Source organism: Polychytrium aggregatum, assembly GCF_025602895.1.
Source record: "Polychytrium aggregatum strain JEL109 chromosome Unknown BJ171scaffold_23, whole genome shotgun sequence".
In the NCBI taxonomy this organism is placed as follows: Eukaryota; Fungi; Chytridiomycota; class Chytridiomycetes; order Polychytriales; genus Polychytrium; species Polychytrium aggregatum.
The window spans coordinates 140,293-166,045 of record NW_026516225.1 but is presented as its reverse complement, the minus strand read 5'-3'; the positions used below and the strand labels follow the sequence as shown (position 1 = coordinate 166,045).

Genomic DNA, 25,753 nt, shown 5'->3' with positions numbered 1-25,753 from the left:
GGAACAAGACGAACGGACGTGTGTGTGTGTGCAGACATGTGATTTGCGTGGGAAGTCAGAGTGCTGGTGCAGAATGAGCCGACAGTGGAGCCGACAGTGCCCCGTTCTCACGGCAGCATTCACGGACCTGAGGCCCGGTAATATGCGGCCAGTCAATGTTCTGCGTTCAGCAGGAGCAAGGATCTGTGAAAGCAAGTCAAACATTGCTCCGCTTGACAACCCTGTCTCGCGACTCTGTCTCATCGGCTGGTCTGCGCTCTGTACTTTCCTCATCCACCAATGGCCGCTCCTGTCTCAGCGCATCCGAACCACGGCCACGGCCACGGACTCTGCATCCTCGATCTCCCTCTGGAGATCGTCTATGCCATTCTGGCGCTTCTCGATGGCGAGTCATCACAGCCGAGACTCTGGTGTGCATGGCGCTTCGACATTTAGCTCACTTACAGTTGCCCCACAGGCGTCTCTCTGGCAAGACTCGAAATGACGTCGCAGATGCTGCGAGTGCTGATCGGCACGAACGGGCGGCAATATTGGCGGGCCCTCTACATGCGCCTTGTGGCTATGCAGCCATCCCCGTCGTTCAGGATTGCTCCATCGCTGCAGGGCATCTGGGGTGACTCGTTCAAGCACTCCAATGGCGGCGACATTGTCGTCCCAGCCATGAATGCGCAGGAATGGAAGGTGCTTGCAGCTGAAATGCTGTCGAGTTCACCGTATTCCAGCCGAATACCCATCCATCTCGCCCCTGACTGACAGACCTTTCCATTCTCCCACCACTGTCTTGCCCCACGCGGATACGTCTGGCTCATGGAGCGATTCCAGATCCAGTTCTACGAGGTCTGCGTCGTGATGGAACAGCGTTATGGATGACTCACTTCGGATATACTACTGCAAGAGCATCGCGAGCAAGCTAGATGACCCCGCTGACTCTGTGCCTTGTTGCAGACATACATATTGCAGTGCACCCGCAAATGCCTTGTCTGCTGGACGACCTCGAATCAAGTTCACTGGGTCCCAGCCTGGGATGTGCGTTTGTGCTGCTGTCTTCTCGATCAAATGTACACCATCGAGATGGCCAAGGAGAGTCTCATGCTCGACCACGATGACCTGAAGCTCGCCCAGGTATGTTTCGTAGCGGCGCCTCGCTGGCTATCCAGGCGAGTCTGGATTTGGTTGGGGCTATCACTCAAACGTACCAATGCTATCTCGATCACAAACAGGTGTGGGACTGCAGCAACGTCGCCCCTGACGGTGGAGATGGCCAGTCGTGGCTGTTCTACTTCAAGCCGCAGTGCCAAAGGATAGCAATGAAGAAATATGAAAGGCTGTCAGAGTACCTCGACTCAAGCATCGTCGAAGAAGCACATCTAGTGTTCGGAACCGACTCCCGGATACCTCTTGTCCCCGAAGTCAATTCAGATCTCACAGAGACTGAGTGTGACGATTGCGATATAGTGGGCAATATCTGTGGAAGCCCAAGCGACGGCTGTTCTGTGCCGAGACAGCTGTGGTCCGATCCAACCAGCTATTGAAGCGCCGAGCCTGAGCCTTGCATGTGTTGGCATCTCCCGATGCTTCATGACCGATGTGACCCGGCTGGCTTGCATCGATCCGCACTGCGTCCTGCGAAGGGGTGGGACGATATCATCCGAGGGTGGCCTGGGCCAGCATCCGGGTGGCAACCATCGACTGCACTATTGCAACAATAAACCGATGCTCAGAACTGTGGTCATGGTCCCTGTTGGGGGCGGGTCTGGTGGCTCTGAGACGGATGCATGGGATATCAATGGGACGGATGAGCTGGGAATGGTTGCTGGGAATGGTTGCCGATACAACACTTTCGCTGACTCACATCGGCGGGGTACATGACCCACACTCATCAAACTCATCAAACTCATCACATCCATCACATCCATCACATCCATCACATCCATCACATCCATCACATCCATCACATCCATCACTCATCGCTCATCGCTCATCGCAGCTCATGGGTGATTCCACATCAATCGAGCAGTCCCGGGTGTGCGTTCCTGCAGCCGCCGATCGTTCAGTCCATGATGTGGGTGCTTCGATGACTGCCGCTCTTGCCTCGCCCGAGTGGAAAGACTTTGTCGACCCAGGTGCGTCGATTCTGTCTCCTCGCCGAACAACCTGGCGGGCGGATGCGAGACATCGAGACCCGAGCGGCCTTGTCTCGGGGATCAACACCAATATCGGAGCTGCTGTATCTTGAGGGATGTCCCGGTGTTGACAAGAGCACTCAGTGATCCGCTGGTCGGCACCTGGAAAGTGCACCTGGAAAGTGCATCTGAAACTCTCTATTCATCGATGTCCGTTGTGGCGCAGACTCCGAACATTGCAGGAGCCGGGCCGTCGAGGAGACCTTGGTCTGCACCGTCTCTGTGACGTCTGCTGAGAGCCCAGAACGGCTTGGTGGCATTCATGACCCGAGCCCGACGTTGCATGCCGTGGCCAGGACCTTGGAGTGCCGCCAGTGGACTCGTCGTCAGGATCGACTCGACCGCCACCTGTATGTGTGGATGCCGGACTATGAGGGACGAGAGTGTTTGAGTTCGCCTGTGGCTCGGGACATTCGCCGGTCGTTCACTCTCTCTGGACCAGAATCGCCAGATGGTAAGTTTGATGATATCGGATAATCCAGGTCTTCTCGATCGCCCCCGTTTATCTGAAGCGCATCTTCACACAGCACGTCATCGTTCCCGCAAGGATTGTGGACTCAGTTACTCATCGTCTGTATTTTGGTCATTCAGATCAGCATGTCACAACAACAGCTTCCCGCATATACCGTGCTGAAGTCCTCGATGCGATTCTTCAGCGACATGTATCTGGATTTGTCCTCAAAGATGCTCTGGATGAAGTCGTCGACATTTATCACGCATTTGTCGAAAGTAGTGAGCCCCTCCCACCCATGCAACCACTGGGAGCATGTAGCTCACTCCATCCACAGCATGGACAGTGTATGAGCTACAGCCCTGGTGGATGTAAGAATGAATGGCCCACTTCCCTCGCCAAGGCCGTAAGATGGATTTCCCAAGCAGAGGGGCATCGGAAGATTCGAATCCATCAAGCTACCGCCATATTCTCACGCTTTGGTTGGAGTTGTTGCACCATCTGCCAAGAGGGTTTGGTTGGACCAGGGCTGTCCCAGGGTCTGGCTCGATGTCAGCCCATCCATTTGGCCCTGCAGATCGAGGTAAGTTGGGCTCTTTTCGCATTTGACTGAATCTCAAGTAGAGCTGTACAGAGCAGTCACAAACCATGGCACCGGCTCTAAACGACGCCATCGTTTCCTTCCATCATCACCGTCTACTGGCTCGATCGACGCCCCATCATCGATTGCTCTCAGATCCAAAATTTTGTCCGCAATCGGGTGAGTCATTTTGAGGGGTTTGCAAGCATCCAGACCAGTCACTCGATGGCACCCCGTTGGTGATGGCGCTCACCACCAGTCCTGATACCCAGGGAATGACTGAGCGCCATCTTACGGAGAAACTGCAGCGCCATATTGCCGCGCTCCAGCGAACGACTCGGATCGAGTTTGTGTGGCAGTCAGTTGTCTCCAGCTGCAAGTACCAGGCTTTATTTGAATGTGCCGACGAGCGACATAGGTTCAGTGCAAGTCTGTTCATGAACTGTGCGCTGTGGTAAGCAAGCAGAGCCTCACCTATCTGGAGCCGGAGCGAGCTGGTCCGGATCACTTGGATCTGCGTTATTTGTGAACGGACGCATCAGCCCCGGGGAGAGAGTCCTTCCGACTCGCGCCGGACACTCACAACAGGTCTGTGGTTTCAAGGTCCAGCAATGCGCTCTGGAGATATCTCGACGATCCATCCATGGTGGGCTGGACGGATCTCATCGACGATCTCCTCGGCCGAATTGCACGTATCCACGAGCAGCAGATCCCTACATCGGCATGCATTGTCTTCCACGACCATTTTGGATCGGTGGTGACAAAGTCTCAGACATGACAGGGCATGATGGAATCAAACACTTACAGCGGACCCATTTTGAAACGAAAGACCCTGTATTGAGTCAGGGATCTCGTTACTCTGATCCTGAATGCACTCACACCGCCCATCCTCGCCATGGCCAAAACATATGTCGCTCGATTTCCGTATCACCGAGCTGCGCTCCTACTTCCTGCTCCACAGCCCGAGAAAACTGACCATCATCTTCAGAGTGTCCAAGAGTAGAATCCACCACTGAAACTTGGACTCGCTGGTGGAGGGTGAAATTGGTGCGAGTGCACTTCTGGGAGAGGGTTTCCAGAGCGGCGTTGTTCGGGAAGATGACAGCGGGGCTCATTGGGTGGAATGCACTCGCCTTCTCAGTAAGATCATTTGTCCACTTCACATATACTTGTGATATCTTACTCCACAGGACATCCACCTCTGTGTTGGCTGCAACAAAGCGCACCATCCTCTCACCTCTGTCGTATCCGAATGGCTGAGATGGTCGATGATCTTGTCCACATACAGTCGGTCCAGAAAGAAACGGGACAGTCACTTTCTGGCTTCAGCGGCCTGTAGCCTGCCGAACCTCTGTAGGCTCCAGTGAGCAAGCCATGCGATTGTTTCCCATCCAAGCACACATGGATGAACTGCTCGAAGTACTTGACGAATCTGAGCCTCCTGGGACTGGATGCATATCCCTTCCCCTGTTTCCACGAGGCATTCCCAAAGGCAATCACCACTTCGGTCTCCTTGGACATACTTGCTTGGCCATGAATGCGATGAGTGGGCGGTGTATTCAGGTTCCAGAAACAAAACTGTCATGGTTAGAACGGGGGTGTCCTTTTGGAAACGCTGTTTCCAGGGGGGGGGACACGCTTGCTGCGCACTTGTGATCCGCCATGGCCCAGCGACTTGGCCACTGACCCTGCCCTGCTAAATTACGGTTGCTGCCCTTCGCCCCCGGACCATCCTCAACCTCTGCAGGACGAACTTGGACATCTTGCATCGAAGCCTTCCTCCCTGCCACCTCGACCATATCCTGGCCCAGGCACATTCACAAGCACATCATGTCCGTCAAGCCCTGGCTCATTCCCGCGGAAGCCATCACCGACCGCTCCCCGGATATCATCGGCCGCGGTGGTTTTGGGGAGGTCTATACCGCTTGGTACAACGGCTCCAAGGTCGCCGTCAAGCAGGTCCTTGGCGTTTGTACCATGAGGGAGCTGTCTGATTTTGGCCGAGAAGTTCATGTCTGGCACGGCCTCAAGCACCCCAACATCCTGCCGCTCCTCGGTGCCTGCGATAAAGCCGCTCAGCCCTTCATGGTCTCGCCGTTCATGCCCAATGGCACTCTCCGCAGCTTCGTCTCCGACCCAGACAATGTTCGGCCCCTCGACGACAAACTCCGGCTGCTCCTCCAAGTCGCCGCTGGCATGGCCTACCTCCACGACAAGCGCATCGTCCACGGCGATCTCAAGACCCAAAACGTCCTGATCGATCCGGCATTCAATGCCGTGGTCTCTGACTTTGGCATGGCTCGTGTCAAGCACACTGCGGCCACCGCCAACCGCACCAGAGCCGCTAACCAACACAGCGCCGGAGGTACACTCGATTACATGGCGCCTGAGATGCTGGATGACGACAATCCGTCCGACTCGACCAAGCAGACCGACGTCTATGCCTTTGGCATTACCATGTACGAGGTCTTGAACGACGGCAGGACTATCTGGGTCACCGGGAACGGCCAGCCGATGAGGGATGTGGTTGTGATGCGTCAACTCTTTCTTGGAAATCGCCCCAAGCGACCCGGCAACATCTCGGACGCACTGTGGGACGTTGTCGAGCAATGCTGGCACCAAGATCCCTCTCTGCGCCCCTCGTTCCCAGAGATTGCTGTCCTTCTCGAGGCCTTGATCGATCCCATGCCTTCGAACAGCGGCAATGGCGTTGGCTGCATGGCTGCTTCGACACCGGCAGAATCCGAGCACCCCATCACCCATGATGACAACGGGCCTAGCCTCGCCACGTTGGACAACTTGGGCATCCCGGATCCCACCCTCGTACTTGCCAAGCAAGGGGACCCTATCGCCTGTCTCCAAGCTGCCCGGCTGGTGCGTGGCGAGCTGGGCGAGACCGGCGATGACGATAGACTGGCCGCCCAGCTGCTCAAGGCGAGTGCCGACGGCGGCAATTTGGAAGCGACCCTCGAAGTGGGCTGGCTATACCTGACCGGCCACCATGTCGAGCAAAACGACGGAACGGCATTTGCATTCTGGCAGAAGGCCCTCGACCACTCGACCGATCCCGCCCATCGGACCCTTGCTGCGTACATGCTCGGCTGGCTGCACTATCTCGGCCGTGGGACGGGCCAGGACAAGCAGATGGGCGTCCACCTCATGGAACACAGCAAGTCCGACGGCTTTGGCCTCGGAGAACTCGAGTCCCTGGCGAGCTGGCCCTTGACTGGGTATGAGTATGCGTCCACTCGGCTGTCCTCCACCACTTCGCACTCGGCTGCAGCACATCAACTCTTAAGGAACTGCGAGGTTGGATCCAAGCAAGACTGGCTATGCAAGCACATCCTGGCCATATGCTACGTCTTTGGATTCGGAACCAACCGGAGCCAGAAGCGCGCCGTGAAGATCTTTGAAGAGCTCGCCAAGACAGGGCACAGTGACAGTCGGGTGTGGGCGGGCAGGTGCTATTACGAGGGCTGGGGGGTTTCCAAGAACCAACGCAAGGCATTTTTGTCGTGGACGGCCGCGGCGGAGCAGGGAAATGCGTCTGCAATGTTCCTGGTCGGTTCTTGTCTCCATTGGGGGCTGGGAACTGAAAGGGATTATGGCCAAGCACTCGAGTGGTACCGCAGATCAGCCGAGCAAGGATGCAGACTCGGCCAGCACGAGCTCGACCAGCTGGAATGAGTATCGAGGCGGTATGAGCTAAATACATCCACTCGCACCGAGGTGCTGGAGCTACCGAGAATGGCAAATGCATGTTGTTTTTCGTTCACAAAGGCAAAGTAATCGAGTGTCAGTCAATCAATGCTCGTCATCTACATTCCCACACATCCAGCACCCATTCCGGGTCATAAGGAACATATCTTACAGAGCGATGCATCTCGCATGCGGCCTCATCACCTTGCTCAATCAGGACGATGAGGTCCAGCCGAGAAAGGGAAAGAAATTGGCTTGTCAGCTCTCCATTCGCTCTTTCTTCAACTATTCATGAGATACCGAACTGCAAGCAGCGACCGGGCACATGATCTTGAGCGGCATCTGGAGCCGTGTCCGGAGCATCGTCAACATTTTGGTCGAAAGGATCAGGATCAGGTCTGGATGTGATGTCGGTGTGGCTTTCTTTTGCTGCACCCCAGACCATGACCTCATCACTGAGTCGCCGACAATCCCCTGAGGAGGGTTGTATATACTGATATATTGATGTGCCAGAGCAATCCGATACACTGAGGCATTGTACTAGTCGGTCACTCAAGACTACAACACGATTGCACCCAAGATTTGCTCCGGGAAAGCAGCCGCAGCACGATGTATCAACAGAGGGCCATCGATGCATCCACTACCACTCAAGCACCACCCAGGTTGTTCTCTTCTTCACCTGACCTTACTTTCGTCACCATCTGGACTGAGGCTGATCGATGATAGTGTGATGAAGCGAGGATTTCATCCAGATACGCTCAGTTGCGGTGAATCAGTCCTCAGTCGGGCCACTAACTCATCGAATATTGACTTCCGCATGCCACCGCGTCTCAACCTCTGGAGCAGAGGCATACGTGGGAGTCCTTCGATCGATTGCAGATTGGAGCATGAAGATAGATCCAGTTCCAGGAGCCTCATCAAGGACTCAGGGAGCCCCCGAAATGATCGGATCGATCCAGAGAGCTTGAGACGCTGAAGATTGGGCATGATGGGGCATCCCTGGAGGCTTGTCTCGTTTGACGGACTCCCTTGATCACAAACGGCAAACACCGTTAAGGTGGGAAATACGGACGGCAGACCGCGCATGCTGGTTATTGAGGACGTCAGAGCCAGCTCTTCAAGTTTGGGTGTTTCAGGAAACCCCTCCAGCGACGTAAGTGAAGGGCACCAGACACAGAGGATCTGAAGCAACGGCATGCATCTTGGCAGCTCACGGAGGTTGCAAAATGAACCATTCAGATACAGAATCTTCAATTTGGGTGTGTATGGAAAACGATCAAGTGACTCGAGACTTGACGAGCGCGACATATGGAGCTCCTCAAGCGAGTCGATGTGATCCAGGGGTATGTCCAAGGTCTTCAGTCCTTTGGGGGTTATCAATTTTCTCAAGTTTGGGAGATAAGGAATCTCCTTGAGCGACGCAAGCTCAGAACATCTTGAGAGATCAATGCTTTGAAGCGAGTAGAGGATCCTGGGCAGTCCTTGCAGGCTCCGTATCAGTGGAGGCAGTATCAATGTTGTCAATTTGGGCATCTCGGGCATTCCCTTGAGCGACGTTAGCCGAGCGCAATCACTTATATCCAAATGCATGAGGGACGGAAGCACTGGCGGCAGTCCTTGAAGATACTCAACATCTGCCCAGAGAGTGAGTTTTTTCGAGTAAATGCATCTCGGGCATGCCTCTGAGGGACTTGAGACTATACCAGCCGATCTCCAAGTGCTTTAGATAATCGAATCTTGGTGGCATTCCCACTAGACACTCGGCTTTACTGTCCGTCCAGACCATCGTTTCTGCCGTTTGGTCGATGCGCAGTATATAGTTGCTCTCACGATGACTACTTCCAAGGGATTGAGGGTGAACTGTGACTTTCGTCAAGGGAGATTTCCAGTTCACCAGCCCTGTGGGAATCTCCAGCACAGACAGCATGGAGTCATAATCCAGAGCGTAGCATCCGATGTATGTTCTGCCTCGATCGATGCCAAGCAACTGAATATTCAATTCTGCTGATATATCCATTGCCGTGCGAGTGTCTCCTATTAGTTCATTAAAGTTCTCGTCTCCTGATGTCCTCAAGAAATGATCAAGGAGCTCGCTTGGTTCCTCCATGAGTACATTGAGGCACTGGTTTGATAGGTTCGCCTCCGATAATGCATCGATGACCACCAGGCTCAGCAATATCCAGAATTGGTGGAATGCTAGACGGACATTGTGCGATCGATCCTTCGCAGAACAACTCCTCCATTGGGGCGATCGTTGGAACCAATGAATGATATCAACAGCATTCTTCAGACAGATCGATTGAGGAAGCCAGATGTTCTTCAATCCCGGCATCGGCGTCAATCGCTTGAGCGACTCGAGTCGATCGCATGTCCACATGTTCAATTCCGTGAGCGAGTCCAGTTGGCTCGGAAGTTCATCCAGGCTCTGGATGGATCTTGGAAGTCTGAGCTCATTCAATCTAGGCAACGGAGAAAACCCAATAAGAGATGTGATTCGACTGCAGCGGCTCAGATCCAACACCTTCAACTGGCCAAAGTATTGATAGAGAGGTTCGATGTTCTCGATGAGTGGAGGGAGGCTCACTTCAAGTATCCTTGGTATCTGGGAGAGTCCGTTGAGGCTCTGGATGTTCGCACACTCGGATAAATCGAGACGAGTCAATTTCGGCAAGGTATTCGGCATTCCTTCGAGAGTGGCAATGTTGCACCGAATCGCCAGAGACTCGAGTTGCTGCATCTCGGAGAAGCCAGCAAAGTCCGTGACTCTGTTCGGCGAGTCATCAATGATGAGAGTTCTGATGCGGCGAGGGATCTCTGGCCAGTCGGAAAACACAGAGACCCCACAGTTGACCAATCTGATGCGTAGGTGATGATTCGCATCTTGAAGAATACACACTTCGTGTGGGAGAAGCTTGGACACTTGTTCGTCGGTTTGATATGGGTGATGATCGAATCGGACAATGTTCACAGTTCTTTCGGTTCGACAATACCAATATTCTGGGCTGCAGCGGCGGGCATATTCTGTGTTCAACAAAAGTGAACTGTCCAGTATTTTGAATTGATCTCGTGGATTTAGTGAACGAAAGATGTCGGATGATATAGAATGAACATCACTAAATATGTTCGGGTCATTACTGAATGTGAATGGATACTGAAGCCCTAAATCGTGGCATTTGTATCTGATAATTCGCGGATTCATTCCTTTTCCTGCAGCCGCCTCCCAGAGAGGCAGCTCCTTCTGATATGCCTCAAAGTTCGTCGGATATCCCTTCCTGCGTGTGAGGAAGAAGAAAACTCCCTGGAGGAAGTCGTTGGCATCGATGAATTCTTTGACCTTGTCAAGTACATCGTGGAAGTCGATTCCCTCGGGGTAATCAGGTGTTTGCCTGCCATCGATGTGAGACTGAACAACACGGAGCCTCCCATCTTCGGAAACGAGCGAGAGGATGTCCTTGTACTGTGGCTCCAGGCGAGGAAGGAGAGCCAGAGTCGCAATGCCGATGGTTGCGACAAAGGCATCGTTGCAGATCAAGATCGGGAGGATGTCGTGGGAGGCGAGTAAGGCACAAACGTGGCTGGGATGGCCGGAATGGGTGTTGCTGGATGGACCGGTCTCGGCGACAGCATGTGGACTCGTATCGAGGCGGGCGATCTTGGCGGGACTGCTGTATGTGAGATCACAGCCGAGGGTGCGTTTTTGAGACATGCTGGATTGAATTGGCTTGACGGATGGTGTGCGTGGGATGGGAACGAGGACGGCGGTTTTGTGCTTGGTCCGAGATGCTGCTTCGCTCTGGATACCCTGCTTCGCTTGCTGCGCAACAGTTCAGACATTCCGCTCGACAGCTCCGTCGCCATGTTGTCTGGTTGTCATGGTTCCCACGCCAGAGATTGTGTGAGGAGTTTGGCGGCAACATTCTGGACATGTGCGAAAGGCGCTGTGAAAGGTTGGTGAGGCATTGAACGACCGTGGGTGAAACATGGGAGCCGATAGTCCACCTCCCAAGTTGCCATATCATACTTCTCTCCTCTATGTACTACTTGGGCGGACCAGGCCTTGATGTCAGCAGTGACGACAGCTTGACAGAGTTCAGTTGACGAAACACTGCGACAGCCAACCAACTCCCCAGGCACGACACACCTCGGATATCCAGTCCAGGTCGTTGTTTTCCCTTAGGATAGTTGTATTGATGTCTCTTTATACAAGTAGGATATGCATTCAAGTTCGATCAAGAAAGAAAAAAATGGAGCGTGAGGGAGGGGGCGCGTGAAAGGAAATAGAGCAGAAAGAGAAGGGGGAGTGTGGTGCGCTTAGTCGACATCCATGTTGGTCTGGGCCTGAGGAGCCTCCTCCATGGGCTGGTCGGCGTTGGCACCGGCACCAGTCTCGGCAGCAGCAGGCTCGGCGGCAGCGGCCTCAGGGGCGGGGGCGGCAGGAGCAGGCTTGGGCTTGGAGAGGATCGGGGTCACAAGCCACTTCAGAGTCTGGGCGTTCAGGTTGATCTCGGCGCTGGTGACGGCCAGGGTAGCGTGCTTGGCGAGCTCGTTCTGCTTGCCAATGACGGTGTTGATCCAGTCCAGCTTCTTCTGGGACTCGGTCTTGACCTTCTGGATATCCTCGGCAGAGATGTGGTCGTATCGGCCGTCCTCAGCCTGGAGGTCGACGATGACCGAGTTGACGTACTCGCGGAAGGCCTTCTCGGCACGGGGACGCTCCTCAAACTCGCGGTAGCGCTCCTCGATGGGGTCGCCGATCTTCTTGAGCGACTCGAGCTTCTCGATATAGACGCTCTTGGTGGCATCCTCACCGTCGCCGTAGAGCCAGTTCTCGGTCTCGTTCAGGGTCTCGACAAAGCTGGTGCGAATGTCCTCGGAGACAAACTCGCTCCAGGCCATGTCGAGCTTGCCACGGGTCTCGTAGACGTATTCCTCGACGGCGTTCTTGCGGTCGGCCGTGTCGATGACGAGGCGGTCCGAGGCGTACATCTCGCCTTCGAGGGCTTGCCACTGGGCGAGCAGGTCCTTGGAGGCGCCGTGGTGGTGGGAGGCAAAGAGAAGCTCGTGCTTACGGGTGACCTTCTTCTGCTTGGGGGCGGCCTCGGCCTCGCCCTCCTTCTTCTCACCCTCGTCCTTGGTGGTGACGATGACCTCCTCGATCTGGTGGACCGAGTCGATACCGACGATCATGTCGCCATCAAGCTTGAGCTTGACCTTGAGAGTGGCCTTCTTGGACTGCTCGGTGGGGTTGATGTGCTGCTCGCCGGCCTTCTCGGCAATGCGCTTGATGCCGCGGATGGTCCAAGTGCCGATGGACTTCTTGGCGCCAGGGGGAATGTGGCTATCCTGGTAGTGGGCCTCGAGGTCAAAGGTGACGGCGCCCTTGTTACGCTCGAGCTCGGCATCGTCAAGGGTGCGGAAGAGGGTGACGTTCTTGGTGGTGGGAACGACGTTGCCGAGGGGGAAGGCCTCGATGGTGCCGTCGGTGCCGCTGGGGGTCTGCGATGCATCCCAGGAGATCTGGATCGGGAAGTGGTTCCAGTCCTGGACGGTAAAGTCACGGACCTTGAAGACGGGCGAGATGATGGCGCACTGCAGGGCGCAGCCACGAGCAACGGCCTCGTCCTGGTTCATGGTGGTCGAGAGGATGTTCTTTTCGGGGGAGCCGCCAAAGTACTTGGCAAGGAAATCCTTGACGTAGGCAACACGAGTGCTGCCGCCAACGAGCTCAACAAAGTCAATGTCCTTGACAGTCAGGCCCGAGGCCGCCAGGGCGCGGTCCAGAGGGGCCTGCAGGCGGTCGAGGAGGGGCTTGGACAGATCCTCAAAGAGCTCACGGGTGACCTGGGCCTGGACATCCTTGTCGTCCAGGAGACACTCGATATTGAGCATGGTGATGGGGTTGGCGCTGATGATCTTCTTGACTTTCTCGCAACCCTGGCGCAGACGGAAGACGGCCTTGGGGCTGCTCTTGATGTCGAGCTTGTACTTGGCGTCAAATTCCTTGATGAAGTGCTGGACGAGGACTTCGTCAAAGTCACGGCCACCAAAGTTGCGGTCGTAGGCGGTGCCCTTGACGGTGAGCTTGCCCTTGACGAACGAGACCACGGCAACCTGGTAGGACGAGAAGCCAAGGTCGACAAAGACAACGTTGCGAGGCTTGGTGTTGGCGGCGGGATCGGGGAGGTCGGTCTTGGTGATGCCGTAGGCGAGGGCGGCAGCGGTGGTATCGTTCAGGAGACGAAGGGGGTTGATCTGGGCAATTGTGGCGGCCTCGATGATGGAGCGGCGCTGGGCATCGGTGAACCACAGAGGAACCGAGATGACGGCGTCGGTCATGGGGGCCTTGATCTCCTTGCTGGTGAACTCCTTGACTTTGCTGAAGAACATGGCGGCAAGCTGGGTGTATGTGAAGATGCGCTGGTCTTCGCCGTAGTAGACCGAGGCGGCGACTTCGCCGCGCTCGCCCTCGACGAGCTTGCAGTTGACAAACTTTTGCTCATGCGAGCGGACCTCGGGATCGTCAAACGAACGACCGGCAAGGCGTTTCAGCGATGCAGCGGTGTTCTTGAAGTTTGAGATCTCGTTGGTCTTTCCAGACTCGCCAACGTATCGCTGCTTTTCACCAAACGAGACAAGGGAGCTGGATCACGCGGAGTGGGAGGGAATGCGGTGTCGGGGATGCGATACGGAGTAAGCAAGAATCAGACAGGGTCAGCATACGGGGCAGTGAACCTGTGGTTGACCTGTGGTTGACCTGTGGTTGGGCATCGGCCAGAGACGTTCGTGTGTGCACGGGTGATCCTCAAAACTGCAGATGCACTTACGGGGTGGTGCGGTTCGAGACTTCGTTGGTGATAACATCGATACCTCTGTTTCGGGCAACAGCCACGACAGTGTTCAAGGTTCCAAAATCAATACCGACGACGGACATTGGGTTTCTGTGATCTGGGATAAACGAAGGACTGGAGTCTAGGAGAGGTGTGTGCTTGGGCTGCTTGGGTTGCGATGCACGGGCGGAGGTCAAGCTTCTCTTGGAAAATACAAAGACTAGAGCAGCAACAAGAACACCGACAATAGCCGTCGCGATCGAGATTTCGGTAATGGAGGGTTGGATCGGCACAGCGTCAGAGCCCGATGGCGATCGAGTTGCAGTGGATTGTGGAATTTTGGTGGATTGTGGAATTTTGGTGGATTATGAGGGGGGGAAAGGCCGACAGGTAGGGGTTTGCCGAATGAGACGACAGGGCAAGGCGAGGGCAAACAACAGCAGGCCGACGAACGGGGAATCGAAGAGAGAGAGTCGAGATTAGGCGCGGTGGCAATGGCAGAAAGAAGCTACGATGATGACCAAAGAGCCCAGCCAGAACAGAGTCTCCAAGCCGGTTGAGGCTGATCCGTGGCGATGAGAGTGAAACAGTGGTATGCTCAAAAGCGCCCAGAACGAGTTGCTGCAACAGAGCCAGGCGGCAATGCTGCCAACCGACAGAGCAACAGACAAACGTGCAACAACGGGCAGAGACAAAACAACGAGTGGTGATGAAAAAGTAAATGAACAGAGACATGGCGGGTATCCGACGGACACGCCCACAGGACGAACGGGACGAAACAGAGCAGAGGCAAAGTTGGATCCGGGTGCAGGTCGCAGCGACGGAGGGATGGTGCAGATATGCAAACAGAAACAAAAGCACAACAAAGGATTAAAGGATGTATGATGATGCGATTCAAGCCCGCACAGCGCCTCGCAGCAACCCGAACAGCCAAAGACGAACGATCGCCGCAACTGGCTCCCGGAGAGGAACATGTTGCAGAAGCGCTACACCCGAAACAAGCCATGCTGCCTCCGACGATCGCACAGTCTGTGGCTGCGCAGACCAGCTGCCCACAAGATTGGCCACCGCTGAGGGTGCGAAAGCAGCAGCAAACAAGACATGGAGCAGAACGAAGAGGTAGGTATACAAAGAGAGAGAAAGAACGAAAACAGAGGGCATGCCCCCAGACGCCATGGACTGCCACAACCAGCCTGCCGGCATGGCTCTGCGCTTCCAACGGACAAGCCTAGATAGCGGGCTCGGGCAAAGTGCACGGCAGCAGCAGCAACGAACGCCAAGATCAAACCAGACCGTGCAGCAAGCCAGATCAAATGGCAAGATCAACAACAAGGTCGAAAGCCAGAGCCCTGTACCCGACCGGGAGGACCTACCTACAATCGGATGTCACGCCCAAAGTGGATCTGCGATTGACGGTTGGATGGAGCCGTGGCAGGCGAGCAGGAAGTAAGTACGCAAGTAATCGGAGGCAGAGGCAGCGGCGTGCAATGGTCTGGCCTGAGAGCGACGGTGCGAACCAGCGCCTGGTGCGCTTCCATCCACACACACGGCAGCGCAAGCACTTGTTTGCCGGAACAGGTGCCGGCCTGGCAGGGCAGACCAGGTGCGATGCGGCGGCCGTGGGAGACTTGGCAGCAGCTTACCTCGGTTGGCCAGGATCGTTGAGAGCAGGACCAAAGGCAGGCGATCTGAGAGCACCGGCGATGCCAAAGGCGATATATGCGAGAACGGAGGCCCCGCGAGAGCGGCCGAGAGCGGCCGAGAGCAGCCGAGAGTGTGGCCGAGAGCGCAACAGAGATTAATTCATTAAAATTTTTGTTGCTGATTTTGGCCAATGCGGCAGCAGCCAATCGGCGGGCGGCGCTGCTGTTGCTGTTGCTTGTCATGCTTTGTCTGTCTGCTGTGGCCGAGTGAGGTTGTCCCCGGTGGTGCAATCCGCAACCAGCCTCGTTCGACGCTCTTCGGCGGAGGTCCACCGACTTCCATTTCCTTCCAGCCGCTTCTCCATGACATGAGGGCGGGCCCATCGAGGCCATCGTCGGATTGGGAAGCAGCTGTCCGCCCCAGCACCCCCAGGGCTGCATCATGCTCATCCCTGCATATGCCCATCCCTGCAGCAGGCGGCATCATTGATATTGTCGGCGTGCTCTCAAGAGCTACATTGCCGTTCCGCCACATCGCCGGCGGCTGCGATTCACATCGACTCGCACATCCCTCTCACGGCATCACCCCGCGCGATCTCAGCCGCCCCAGGATGTACTGTCTGCTCTCGTCGAGTTCGGCTTGCTCGTCGGCGTCTTGGGCCCGATACTCTCCGAATACAGTCTGTCCGAACGCTGCGTGCCACGACTCGTCGAGCTCCCGCTGCAGCCAAGAGTATCTCGTTGCCGACACCAGCCCGTCCGGCACGAACTGGGCTTCCAGCAGATCGAAATACCCTCGCAGCTCGCGGAAGCTGGGCCGGCCATTCCGCTTCCACAGCCGGAGACTGGATTCGTCCAGAGCCCTGGCGCGCGACGGGTTCAGCTCGATGGCATCGTTGGTGCGGACAGCGTTGGGCTCGTTGCTGCTGTGTCGGGGCGGAGTCGCCAGCACGAAATCAACGCTGGTTGTTCCTGCCGGTCGTGGGATCTGCACCAGGTTTCGGAGAAACTGCGGCAGCTCTTCCTTCATCGCAAAGACCATGAGCTCGTCAATCTCGCTGCGGCTGAACCGGGTCGCTCGACTCTGGCCGCTGGCTCGGGGGATTCTGGCCAACGGGAACAGACTGGCCAGATGCATGACCATGAACCGTCCCGACAATGGCACGCCGAGACGGTTCGCCGTTCCTGCATACAACCAGAGAAAGCACGTTGGGCTCAGCACATTGGGTCTCGGCGCATTGGTCCAGCACGGCCATTCCATCGGATTGCACTGTGGCCTCCCGGTCTGCACGGCCTTGTGCCTCGGTCTGTAGTCCAGTACGTACGGATGCTAGACCGGCTTTGCTGTGCGTGGAGGCTGAACCATCGTGCCCGAAGGGCTGTCTGTCCCAACACTCGATGGAACTTGTGGTTCGTGCTGCCGAGGTTCAGGAACGCTTGAATGTCGCTGAGGTGCTCGGCGACCTGCAGAATGAGCTCCTCTGGAAGGTTATCGAGGCCGGGCTGGCTGGCTTGAGACATTTGCGTTGGTCGTCTGGATCGGTGTATGAGTGTGCTGATCGGGCTGGCGGCGATGATGTTTGAGCTGGCGATGTGCTCTGGGTCTGTGAGCCATGGCATCGGCCCTTGGCAGGGCGGTTCTCGGTCGGCAAGCGAGAACATGCTCGCTCGGTCGGCGAGGACGAAGGCGACGAGATCGCTCACAGCCTCGGTGTCCTCGAGAGCCCCGCCATGCAATCAGAGGTGAGATCAGTACTTGGCTCGCACGGCTCTTGAAAGCCCAAACGGCCGTGCACTGTCTCTCGTCGCCAAGAACACAACACAACATCTGAGTGAGCGGGCTCGCATGGATTGTTCATTTGGATATCAACTGCCGATGGCTCAGCCGCCGCAATAGTAGTCGATTTGGGTGCCGTTGTAGGTGTCTGGGTTCAGCACCCACACAGGCCCTTGCACCCCCAGGACATTGTGCAGCACTGCTATAACCAAAAGTGCCGAGGCCAACCCAGAGTCCAGGGCCGCCGCCAGGATGTAGTTGTACTTTTTCCACCACTCGAAGCAGTATCGGAAGCAGTAGTGCTGGAATACCAACGCAGTCAGCATGGGACTCAGCACCCCGACCTGGTTTCCGCCGACGCCGTCCATGTTGCAGAGGATCGGCACGTTGATGTTGGACCAGAAAGGGTTGCGGTGCCAGTATCGGTGGATCAGATACGGGACAAACGGCAGCAGTAGGCCGGCGGGAAAGCACCAAAGCAGCGCAGAGTATACCGAGCCAAAGCCAAAGAACCGTCGGGGCCCGATTGCGCCCCAGATACTGCCGGCGCTGTAAAAGATATAGTACTGCGTGCCTCTCCAGTCGCCTTTGCCCAGCTGGCTGAAGTGCTCCAGCACCAGCCATGAGAAGCCTGTGCCCACGAACACCGACACCAGCGAGCCGAGGCACTGGGCTGCAAACATCGAGGTCGGCGCAATGTGCAGGTAGTGGCCCAGCTTGAGATCCGACAGCAATGAGCACGCCTGCACAAGGGTATTGAATCCAAGAGACTTGAACGCCATCACCGCGATGGTCTTGCCCGGGATCAGGAGGCCGATCACAAACTCGGTGATCACGTTCAGGCCGATTTGGATTCCCGAGACGGCTTGGATCGTTCCCACGGGGATGAGAAAGACAATTCCCATGAAGATCGCCAGAAGCACCGCCCACCAGGGGATCTCGAACGATGTCGTCGCGCCAATGTAGATCATCAGCAGGGAGCAGACCGCAAAAAACGCAAAGTAGATCCAGTCCGGCACCTCGTCGTACTGCTCCATGAGCTGGTTGTGGATGTCGCGATGGTGGGCCTTGGATCGTCCCGAGAGTGCCACCCGCAGGTTCTGGAACACATCTTCGCTGTACCACAGATAGACATGCGACAGAACGGCGGCAATCGACATGAACGAAGCCCCGTATCCGACCGCGAATGTCGATGTCTGAATGGCGGAAGCCAAAGGCGAGGAAGAGGTTAGGCCGCGAGAAGCGATGCAGATCTTGTGCGATAGTCGCTGCCCAGCCATCGTCCAATCGAGCTGTGGACGACGGCTCCTCCAGAAAGCCTGGATCCGCATCCGACAAGTCACGAGCATGACGACACCCATGGGCAACAAGAACCCCTCCAAGAGATGTATAGCGACTACTCACAATGTAGATAGGCTCAGAGCGCTCGTACACTTCCAGATTCAGATCAAAGGTCGTGGGATCGTATAAGTCCAGGACATTGATCTTGCGAAAGTCGGTTCCGTTGAAGAGGCTGGGGGAGTTGAAGATGCCACAGCCGGTCGTCCCGTTGGTGCGATGACATCCGCCAATCTCCATGGCATGCCAAGCATTGGTGTAGTATACGAGTGGAGCGATAACCCAGCTCCAGATCACGTTTGCACCGACCGTCGATAGCGTCGCCCAAAGCGGCTGAATCAGGGTGCCTCCGCCTGTTGGTGGGGTTGAGTCAGCAGGCCTGTGCTTGATGGTGTCCAAAGTGGGCATACGAACGAACGAGTGAGGCCTGCTGCTTACCGATGTAGTTCCAATCCAGAGAAAGTGTCATCATTCCAACGCCTTCGGAGTAGCCCCCGGAGCCCAGGGTATTCAGCACGCTGCCTTTGCCCGCTCCAAACAGGCAGAGAACCGAGATCATCTGCAGTGTCTGGGCAAAGTACTCGGGTATCCCTGAACCAGGCAGTGCAAAGTTGCATTCAAGGTGGATACGCTCTGTCAGCTACCATCGCATATTCATCCAGTTCTTGAGCGTAAGCTACCATGCCAGCACGCCGGACAGCGCAGCACAATGCAAAGACTGATGGCTCTGCCGAACCAAAGGTCACTCACATGTATACGCAAACATGCACGCAAATGCTGCCCAGAAGAACTGATACCGAGTCAATCCCGATTGGACTCGTACGTTGAGGAACTTTTGCTCGTCAAGGGATTGATCCGCAATACTCTCGGAAGACTCGACTTCGTGACTACCCGTGCTGTCCGTATCATTTGCACGACTCTCGTCATCAACCATGTCGTCGGTATAACTGCGTCGGGCCACCATTCGGTTCTGTTCCCGGCTGGAACTGGCACGGTCTTTGGCGGATGGAGGCGTGTTCCAGTCCTCTAGCCCGACGTTCACGCCAAAGTCATCTTGATGGTGAAAGGACGTGAACAGGGCCACGATTGATAGGTTGGATGGCCAGAACATGTCTGTGGGCTTGACGAGCAGCGTCCTCCCGAGTCCGGCCAGGCCGATGCCCACAAACTGCGTTGCAAAGACAAACAGGAAGCACTCCGTGAGGCCCAGCTGCTCGTTGTTCATCCACAGCTTGCCCTTTTGCACCACAACGTTATCGATGCCGTACGGAAGGGCTGCCGAGGCCGTCATGACGTAGATGAGGGCGTGCTCCTTGATCGAGAATGGCCCTGGGTTGAGTGGGATCGGGTATCCACAGATCTTGAAGGTCACGGATGGCAGGACCTTTGCCAACGCCAATCCCATGGGATAGGAGAGAAGCTGTGGAGACAAGCGAGGTCCTCTGTCCATCAATATGTGCCCTGTGATGCCTCTGGCGGTGGGCACGGGCCCACTTCCATCGGACTTCCATCGGACTTCCATCGATGCCCGACACCCACATGTCCGCAAAGGCGAATTGCAGAGGACGGACGTACGATTCCGACATAGTTACTCAGCGTTATGGCGTTTGTTCGGAACATGAGGATCCCGTTCATACCACAGAGCAGCACCGACCAAAACAGACCCAAGAACACCGCCCGAACGGTCAGCGCAGGGACGGAGGGGTCGTCTGTCTGCGGAACGACCGAGCGAGTGTAGTCAAAGGACTGGCCGTGGCGGTGGTGGTCTGGTTGCCCATGGCTGGACTTGGAGGTGCGTTCAGGGTCGACATCGTCGATGCCATCGTCGTCGCTGTCGATCAGGAAGGCAGAGGCCGAATCCGAGTGGTGGAGCGGACTGTATGTCGCAACGGTCGTCAGCTCGGACCGGGTTGGTTTGGAGCCCAGCGGTAGCAGCTCGTACGCAGTCGAGTCCATCCGGGGGTGTATCTGGTGTATCTGGTGTATCTGGTGTATCTGGTGTATCTGGTGTATCTGGTGTATCTGGTGTATCTGGTGTATCTGGTGTATCTGGTGTATCTGGGCGCGATGGGCTTGCTTTCGCTGTTTGTCGATGTTGTTGATGCGCTCACGGCATGGGCCTGGTCGTTCGCGATCGACCAGGGTGTGCGATCTGCGCGATGCTTCCGATGAGTTGGGGGAATGGCTCGGCCCGACAACTATCGATGATTCGCAGTGCTGCGGACGGTCTTGCTCTCGGTGCAGGCGGCTCGAACTGCAGCTCCAGCCAGTGCGATCAAGAAAGGAAGAACGAAGGAAAGAGCGACGGATTGCAGGCTCAGCGGACGGCTCGATGCCGCACGAGTCGCACGCTGTCTCATCTCCCCTGCACACCCACTGCACATTCACTCACAGACGCTTCGATCGATACCGTCCCAATCAGCCAGACCGATCCAGGCATGCGCCGACTCCACTGACATCGGCTCTGGCGGTGGCATCGTCCAGAGTCGTCGTCCGCATCGGCATGTGGGTCTGCTCTTCGCTGCGCCATACCGGGCAGGCGCTGGAATTGGAAATCGATCAAAGACGCCTCGGCCTGGTCTGCTTCGATCTGCTCTTCATCTCCCCTCCCCCCAAGCCAAGCCAAGCCAAGCCAAGCCAACCAGCACCCCCCCCCCGAGTCCAATGAGTTCCTGGTGCTATCACCACAGCAGTCGGGACCACGATGTCTTTATATCTTATCGAGTCAAGTCCGAGCAGCCGCTTGCCGATGAGCTGTGCTCGAGCCTGCAGCTCGCCAGCGGCCGTCGCCTTGGATCGCAAGCACAAGCCGCAAAGGTCTTCCTCGACAAGCGCTGTCTCTCTCCCGGCGAAGTCTTTGTCACCAACTTTCTCTCGGCTCTCGAGAATACCGCCAACATCATCTATCTCCTGAGTCGACAGTCGCTCGACATCATGGTCGACAATCTGAGCCGGGGGGTGAGTTGCAAGAATGCAGGGACGAGCGAGCGCATCCGCAGGCGATCCTGGGGGCTCCATCAGCACATACAGCTTCTGCAGATGGAGCTGTGTGCCATTCGTTCACTGCACTATTGCTGACCTCTGGTGACTATTTCTGTCGCTGCAATTATGCTGGTCGACGCAACTGTGCGCTTCGATATCTGGTGATCACCGGCTTCCTCGACATGTCGCATCCTTGTTTCTCGACAAACACAACTCGGCCTCAGATATCCGACAATGTGCTTGCTGAGATTGTTCAAGGCCTCGAGCTATCTGCCCAGAGGCCGCAAATCAAGCTGTACCCAGTCTGCGTTATGAGCCAGGTAGGGAGAATGGTTCCCCTTGATCTGCAGCTCCGCGCAATCAAGTACACGGCCATTCATCGTTCAGATCGCATACTGACATCACGCACCTTTGCTGTGATCCTCTCTGGCCACCCCCTTGGCTGAACAGAATGACGATGGATATGATCGCTTCCTGGCGTTCGCCTATCCCGTGCCTGAGGGCGACAGCTTCCAGCCCATGCGCGATGCCCTGCGCGAGCTCTGCACCCGCCAAGTTATGCACATCAATCCTGCGGCCATCGGTTCCTTTGTGTACTCCTTTCTGAACCTGACCGGTCTCTGTTCCGTTTCGCCTGGTGTGGACGACTCCGGACGCCCAGTGAGCCTTGCTATCGCAAGTGACGCCCTCGAGCGCGATGACCTGGCGGACGAAATCTACAACAATCTGGCTTGTCGTAGCGGTGTCTGTATCATCAGCGGAGCCGGTGGTATGGGCAAATCCACCCTCTGCAGGCAGTTCGCCAAGCGGACCTTTGAGCAAGACCGAGTCTACGAGTCAGTCTTCTGGATCAGCTGCTCTTCCGAGTGGCAAGCTTTCGCCGATATGGCTGGTCTGCTGGGCTACACCAGCAGCTCCAGCGACGACGACGAGAGTCAAGAAGCCCACGAGAACGGCACCCAGTCCAAGGATGTCGTGCTGAAAGCAGCTCGGAAGCTGGGCACCGAGACGCGATATCTGCTCATCATCGACAACGTCGACGATATTGATGTCGCAAACGAGTGTCTCGGGAAGATCACCAGGTATACTGGAGACGTCATTGTGACGACTCGGTACGAAAGCTTGCCCCAAGGTGCTTTCCTCAACGCCCTTCAGAACTCGACCAGCTCCCGCAGCCAAAACATTGTGTCGCTCCGGTCGTGGCCGATGAACACCGCCGAGGGATACATTTTGCGTCGGTGCGAATCGCTCAGTATGCTCAGCCCCGAAGAAAAGGTCATCCTTCGCCAGATCCTTGAGACGCTGGACGGCCTCCCGCTCGTGATCGAGCAGTTCATTTCCTACTACCAGACATTTCAGCCTCCTCTGGAGCTCATACAGCACAACTTTTCCAAGGTCCTGGCCCACGACGAGCAAAGCAGCGTCGAAAACGCAAAGTCCAATGTGAAGAAGCTGGTCCAGCTATCCCTCGACTCGCTCCTCAAGGGCTTTGGAGCCAACGGGCGCGCAGCAGTCGAGCTCTTTGTAGCCTCCGGCTACCTCTTCCCGCAGCTCATCAGTTTTCCACTTCTGGAGGCGATTCTCAAGAGCCTGAGGCCCGATCTCGGAGACAATGGTATGAACCAAGTCGGAGCTCATTTGCCAGTCTGTCTGTACTTGCTGTGCACTTCAGGATCCTGGCCGTGCATGCCTATCACATCGTGCTGTGTGGGTCCTAGCCGAGATGGCGAGAGACATTGCGCCTAGATAAGCTTTGCAGTGATCGCTGTGTTCTGACGCCACTAGCCCCTCACCTCTTGTTTAATGCGCGGCCGTGTCCAAGCCTTCGAAATTGTGGTTCTGATGAACCAGACGGGTTTGCTGCGAAAGATCGGCAGCGGATACTCTGTCCACGGAATCTACCAATACGTTGCCCGCGAGCTCATCGACGACCCCGAGTACAAGCTTTCGAGCATCCCCGCGATAGTTGCCGACACTCTCCTCAAGTTGGTAGGCTTCCCGCCCTTCACGCCCAAGCAAATGGAGTTCGGCACCCATCTCCTGTTCTATGCCCATATACACAAAGATCGGCCATACACTGTCACCAAAAACATTTACGTCGACCAGACCTCGGCTCAATTGATGCTGAGACAACGGTACTACCGCCAGGCCGAGCAAATCCTTGAGAGCGCCATCCCCCGCGCGTGCACTTTACTGGAGAGCCGGACCCATATCCTGGTCGTCAAGCTTCTTGGAATCATGGCCAGCGTTGCTAGCCAGCTCTCCAACTATGAGAAGTCTCTGAGCTATCAGAAAGAGTGCCTCGAGTTTTATATGAGCGAAGGCACCGACAAGCAGCGCCGGTTTGTGCCACAGATCCTGAACAGAATGTCATGGACGTGTCGGCTTCTCGGTGACTACGAAAGCGCCATCAAGTACAACAAGGAAGCTCTGTCGCTCATCGCATCCCTGACAAACAGCCAGCAGCATCCGCAAGCGGCCACTGCCATGGGCAGCCTTGGCACTATCTACAAGGCACTTGGTCGCTTCGATGAGGCTCTCCAGTTCATGGAGGAGTCGCTCAAGATCAAGATCAGAGTCTATGGCACTCGCGACCGCCTCGAAGTCTCACATGTGCTTTCTGGTCTGGGAAGTTTGTATCATATCCAGGGAAACTTTGTCAAGGCGAATCAGGTGTTCTCCGAAGCCCTGGCAATCATACAAAAGCATTCAAGCGCAGATGCATCCCGCTCGGTCTTTGTGCAACAGTGCGTTGCCGAATGTCACTTGTCGCAAGGCCGCTACCAGGAAGCCATGGACACCCTCGTCCAGGCCGAGAAGTCCGTCACCCAGACCTACGGTAGCGGCAGTCCTGGTCTGGCCACGATATGGCGAGACATGGGTATCCTCTTGCGCGCATGGGGCCGCTGCTCAGAGGCCTCGGCCTACTTCCAGAAAGCACTGACCTTGCAGATCGAGTCGCAGGCCACGCGGGAGCAAGTCGAAGTTGCCCGCACGATGGATCAGTTCGGCCTCTTGAAGATTCAACAGCGCGAGTACGATGCCGCCAAGCAGCTTCTGGAAGAGTCGATTGAGATCAAGCGCAGCTGCTTTGGCAACCGCCCGCACTCACTGATAGCACAGTGCCTCGACTTTCTCGGCAAGCTTGAGTGCGATCGGGGACAGTGCGAGCAAGCTATCGAGTATCACAACGAAGCCCTGAAAACCAACACTCAGTTTTTCGGCAGCTCACAGCATCCGCTCATCTCGCATACCATCTGCGATCTGGGCTGGGCGTACATCGGCCTGGGCCGCTACGACGAAGCCCACCAGATGTTCAAAGACGCTTACGACTATCGACTGCACGTATTTGGGCCTCAGCACTACTACGTGGGTAAGGCGCAGTTTGGTCTCGCCACTGTCGCTCTGAAGCGGCATCGTCCCGCCGAGGCCCGCGAGCGCTGCTTGAAGGCCCTGGAGATCCTGGAGGACGTGTACGAGGACCGGCCCAACGAGGACGTGGCCAAGTGCTACAAGCTGCTTGGCGAGATCCAGCACGCTTGCTATCAGTACCGCCCGTCGCTCGAGCATTACCGCCAGGCCCTCCAGATATACACACAGCTCAGCGACCCCACTCTAGGTCCCCGTCACGAAGCTCAGGAGCTCGAGGAGGCTATGTCTGCTGTTAGCGCCGAAATGGGCTCGCCCACAGGCTACATTCGCAGCATCGGCGTGGGCCTGGGCGGATCGGCCCTGGGTTTGCGACCAGAAGTTACGGTGCTGGCCGTGGGCGCTGTCTGCACAGTCGCTCTCGCCCTGGTGATGCAGCACTACCGCATCCGTCGCTAGGATTGCTCCGTTGTGCACGGATCCCGGTCAAGCTCTTGTCCGTACCGGTGGTGGGTTAGCGCCGTCCATTTCGTGGCACCAAAGACTCCCTCCGCTCAAGTTCGATATCTTGAATGCTTCCCCGTTGTCTACTTCCATGTGCCGCCCCAACTCTCCATCTATGACAGTATGCGGCATTCAATGTGTCTCCTCCAGCGGATGCATGTTCTCATCCTCGCTCTCCTTGCTTCAACTTTCGTCCGTCTTCGCTGATTGTTGCTTTCCAACCATCCGTTCCAGCCATGTTTCTGTTGTCGTTGTTGCTGTTGCCCTTGTGTTTCGCATTGGCCCTTTGACTTGGCTTCTGCTGACCTTTTCCTGCTCATGCGTAGAATCCGCCCATCATAGAGACGCGGCGATTGCTCGCTCCTCTAGATCTCATAACTTGCATCCGACCTGTGGCCGC

General features: G+C 56.2%; 9 protein-coding genes across 9 annotated transcripts; 4 read left to right on the top strand and 5 right to left on the bottom strand.

The window, feature by feature from the left end:
• Window positions 1-480: 480 nt before the first annotated feature.
• On the top strand, window positions 481-3,992 carry BJ171DRAFT_582756 (uncharacterized protein; the record flags this gene model as incomplete). Its single annotated transcript, XM_053114213.1, has 10 exons — window positions 481-681; window positions 757-837; window positions 946-1,122; window positions 1,221-1,454; window positions 2,626-2,637; window positions 2,775-2,912; window positions 3,212-3,217; window positions 3,371-3,394; window positions 3,487-3,668; window positions 3,803-3,992. 10 exons carry the CDS (start codon window positions 481-483, stop codon window positions 3,990-3,992), a joined length of 1,245 nt encoding a protein of 414 aa, XP_052965695.1.
• A 1,301-nt stretch (window positions 3,993-5,293) lies between these two features.
• BJ171DRAFT_509090 (kinase-like domain-containing protein) lies at window positions 5,294-6,996 on the top strand. Its single transcript, XM_053111340.1, has one exon. It carries the CDS (start codon window positions 5,300-5,302, stop codon window positions 6,899-6,901), a length of 1,602 nt encoding a protein of 533 aa, XP_052965694.1. The 5' UTR covers window positions 5,294-5,299; the 3' UTR covers window positions 6,902-6,996.
• Window positions 6,997-7,565: 569 nt separating this feature from the next.
• Window positions 7,566-8,529, bottom strand: BJ171DRAFT_509089 (uncharacterized protein). The gene has a single exon (XM_053111339.1). It carries the CDS (start codon window positions 8,453-8,455, stop codon window positions 7,658-7,660), a length of 798 nt encoding a protein of 265 aa, XP_052965693.1. The 5' UTR covers window positions 8,456-8,529; the 3' UTR covers window positions 7,566-7,657.
• A 1,252-nt stretch (window positions 8,530-9,781) lies between these two features.
• BJ171DRAFT_509083 (uncharacterized protein) lies at window positions 9,782-10,501 on the bottom strand. Its single transcript, XM_053111338.1, has one exon. The coding sequence runs from the start codon at window positions 10,430-10,432 to the stop codon at window positions 10,109-10,111; it is 324 nt and encodes a 107-aa protein (XP_052965692.1). The 5' UTR covers window positions 10,433-10,501; the 3' UTR covers window positions 9,782-10,108.
• Window positions 10,502-11,078: 577 nt separating this feature from the next.
• On the bottom strand, window positions 11,079-14,031 carry BJ171DRAFT_137471 (heat shock protein 70 family). The gene is made up of 2 exons (XM_053105687.1): window positions 13,738-14,031; window positions 11,079-13,553 (listed from the first exon to the last, which is right to left on the bottom strand). The coding sequence occupies exons 1-2, from the start codon at window positions 13,842-13,844 to the stop codon at window positions 11,225-11,227; spliced, it is 2,436 nt and encodes an 811-aa protein (XP_052965691.1). The 5' UTR covers window positions 13,845-14,031; the 3' UTR covers window positions 11,079-11,224.
• Window positions 14,032-14,508: 477 nt separating this feature from the next.
• BJ171DRAFT_509082 (uncharacterized protein) lies at window positions 14,509-14,951 on the bottom strand. The gene has a single exon (XM_053111337.1). The coding sequence runs from the start codon at window positions 14,941-14,943 to the stop codon at window positions 14,635-14,637; it is 309 nt and encodes a 102-aa protein (XP_052965690.1). The 5' UTR covers window positions 14,944-14,951; the 3' UTR covers window positions 14,509-14,634.
• Window positions 14,952-15,563: 612 nt separating this feature from the next.
• Window positions 15,564-16,975, top strand: BJ171DRAFT_509073 (uncharacterized protein). The gene has a single exon (XM_053111336.1). The coding sequence runs from the start codon at window positions 15,575-15,577 to the stop codon at window positions 16,694-16,696; it is 1,122 nt and encodes a 373-aa protein (XP_052965689.1). The 5' UTR covers window positions 15,564-15,574; the 3' UTR covers window positions 16,697-16,975.
• A 289-nt stretch (window positions 16,976-17,264) lies between these two features.
• On the bottom strand, window positions 17,265-20,454 carry BJ171DRAFT_425105 (OPT oligopeptide transporter protein-domain-containing protein; the record flags this gene model as incomplete). The annotated part of the gene is made up of 6 exons (XM_053107701.1): window positions 17,265-18,356; window positions 18,565-18,845; window positions 18,937-19,089; window positions 19,249-19,336; window positions 19,541-19,918; window positions 20,074-20,454. The coding sequence occupies 6 exons, from the start codon at window positions 20,452-20,454 to the stop codon at window positions 17,265-17,267; spliced, it is 2,373 nt and encodes a 790-aa protein (XP_052965688.1).
• A 645-nt stretch (window positions 20,455-21,099) lies between these two features.
• On the top strand, window positions 21,100-25,583 carry BJ171DRAFT_137408 (uncharacterized protein). Its single transcript, XM_053105686.1, has 4 exons — window positions 21,100-21,456; window positions 21,705-21,800; window positions 21,931-23,095; window positions 23,303-25,583. Exons 1-4 carry the CDS (start codon window positions 21,163-21,165, stop codon window positions 25,306-25,308), a joined length of 3,561 nt encoding a protein of 1,186 aa, XP_052965687.1. The 5' UTR covers window positions 21,100-21,162; the 3' UTR covers window positions 25,309-25,583.
• Window positions 25,584-25,753: the final 170 nt, after the last annotated feature.

Coding starts and splice junctions, on each gene's coding strand:
- BJ171DRAFT_509090 (XM_053111340.1), top strand. CDS start 5,300: ATGGTCTCGCCGTTCATGCCCAATGGCACTCTCCGCAGCTTCGTCTCC.
- BJ171DRAFT_509089 (XM_053111339.1), bottom strand. CDS start 8,455: ATGCCCGAGATGCCCAAATTGACAACATTGATACTGCCTCCACTGATA.
- BJ171DRAFT_509083 (XM_053111338.1), bottom strand. CDS start 10,432: ATGCCTTTGTCGCAACCATCGGCATTGCGACTCTGGCTCTCCTTCCTC.
- BJ171DRAFT_137471 (XM_053105687.1), bottom strand. CDS start 13,844: ATGTCCGTCGTCGGTATTGATTTTGGAACCTTGAACACTGTCGTGGCT. Junction 13,554..13,737: donor GTCTCGAACCGCACCACCCC/GTAAGTGCATCT, acceptor CGCGTGATCCAG/CTCCCTTGTCTCGTTTGGTG.
- BJ171DRAFT_509082 (XM_053111337.1), bottom strand. CDS start 14,943: ATGCCGGCAGGCTGGTTGTGGCAGTCCATGGCGTCTGGGGGCATGCCC.
- BJ171DRAFT_509073 (XM_053111336.1), top strand. CDS start 15,575: ATGCGGCAGCAGCCAATCGGCGGGCGGCGCTGCTGTTGCTGTTGCTTG.
- BJ171DRAFT_137408 (XM_053105686.1), top strand. CDS start 21,163: ATGAGTTCCTGGTGCTATCACCACAGCAGTCGGGACCACGATGTCTTT. Junction 21,457..21,704: donor TCGACAATCTGAGCCGGGGG/GTGAGTTGCAAG, acceptor ACTCGGCCTCAG/ATATCCGACAATGTGCTTGC. Junction 21,801..21,930: donor CAGTCTGCGTTATGAGCCAG/GTAGGGAGAATG, acceptor TTGGCTGAACAG/AATGACGATGGATATGATCG.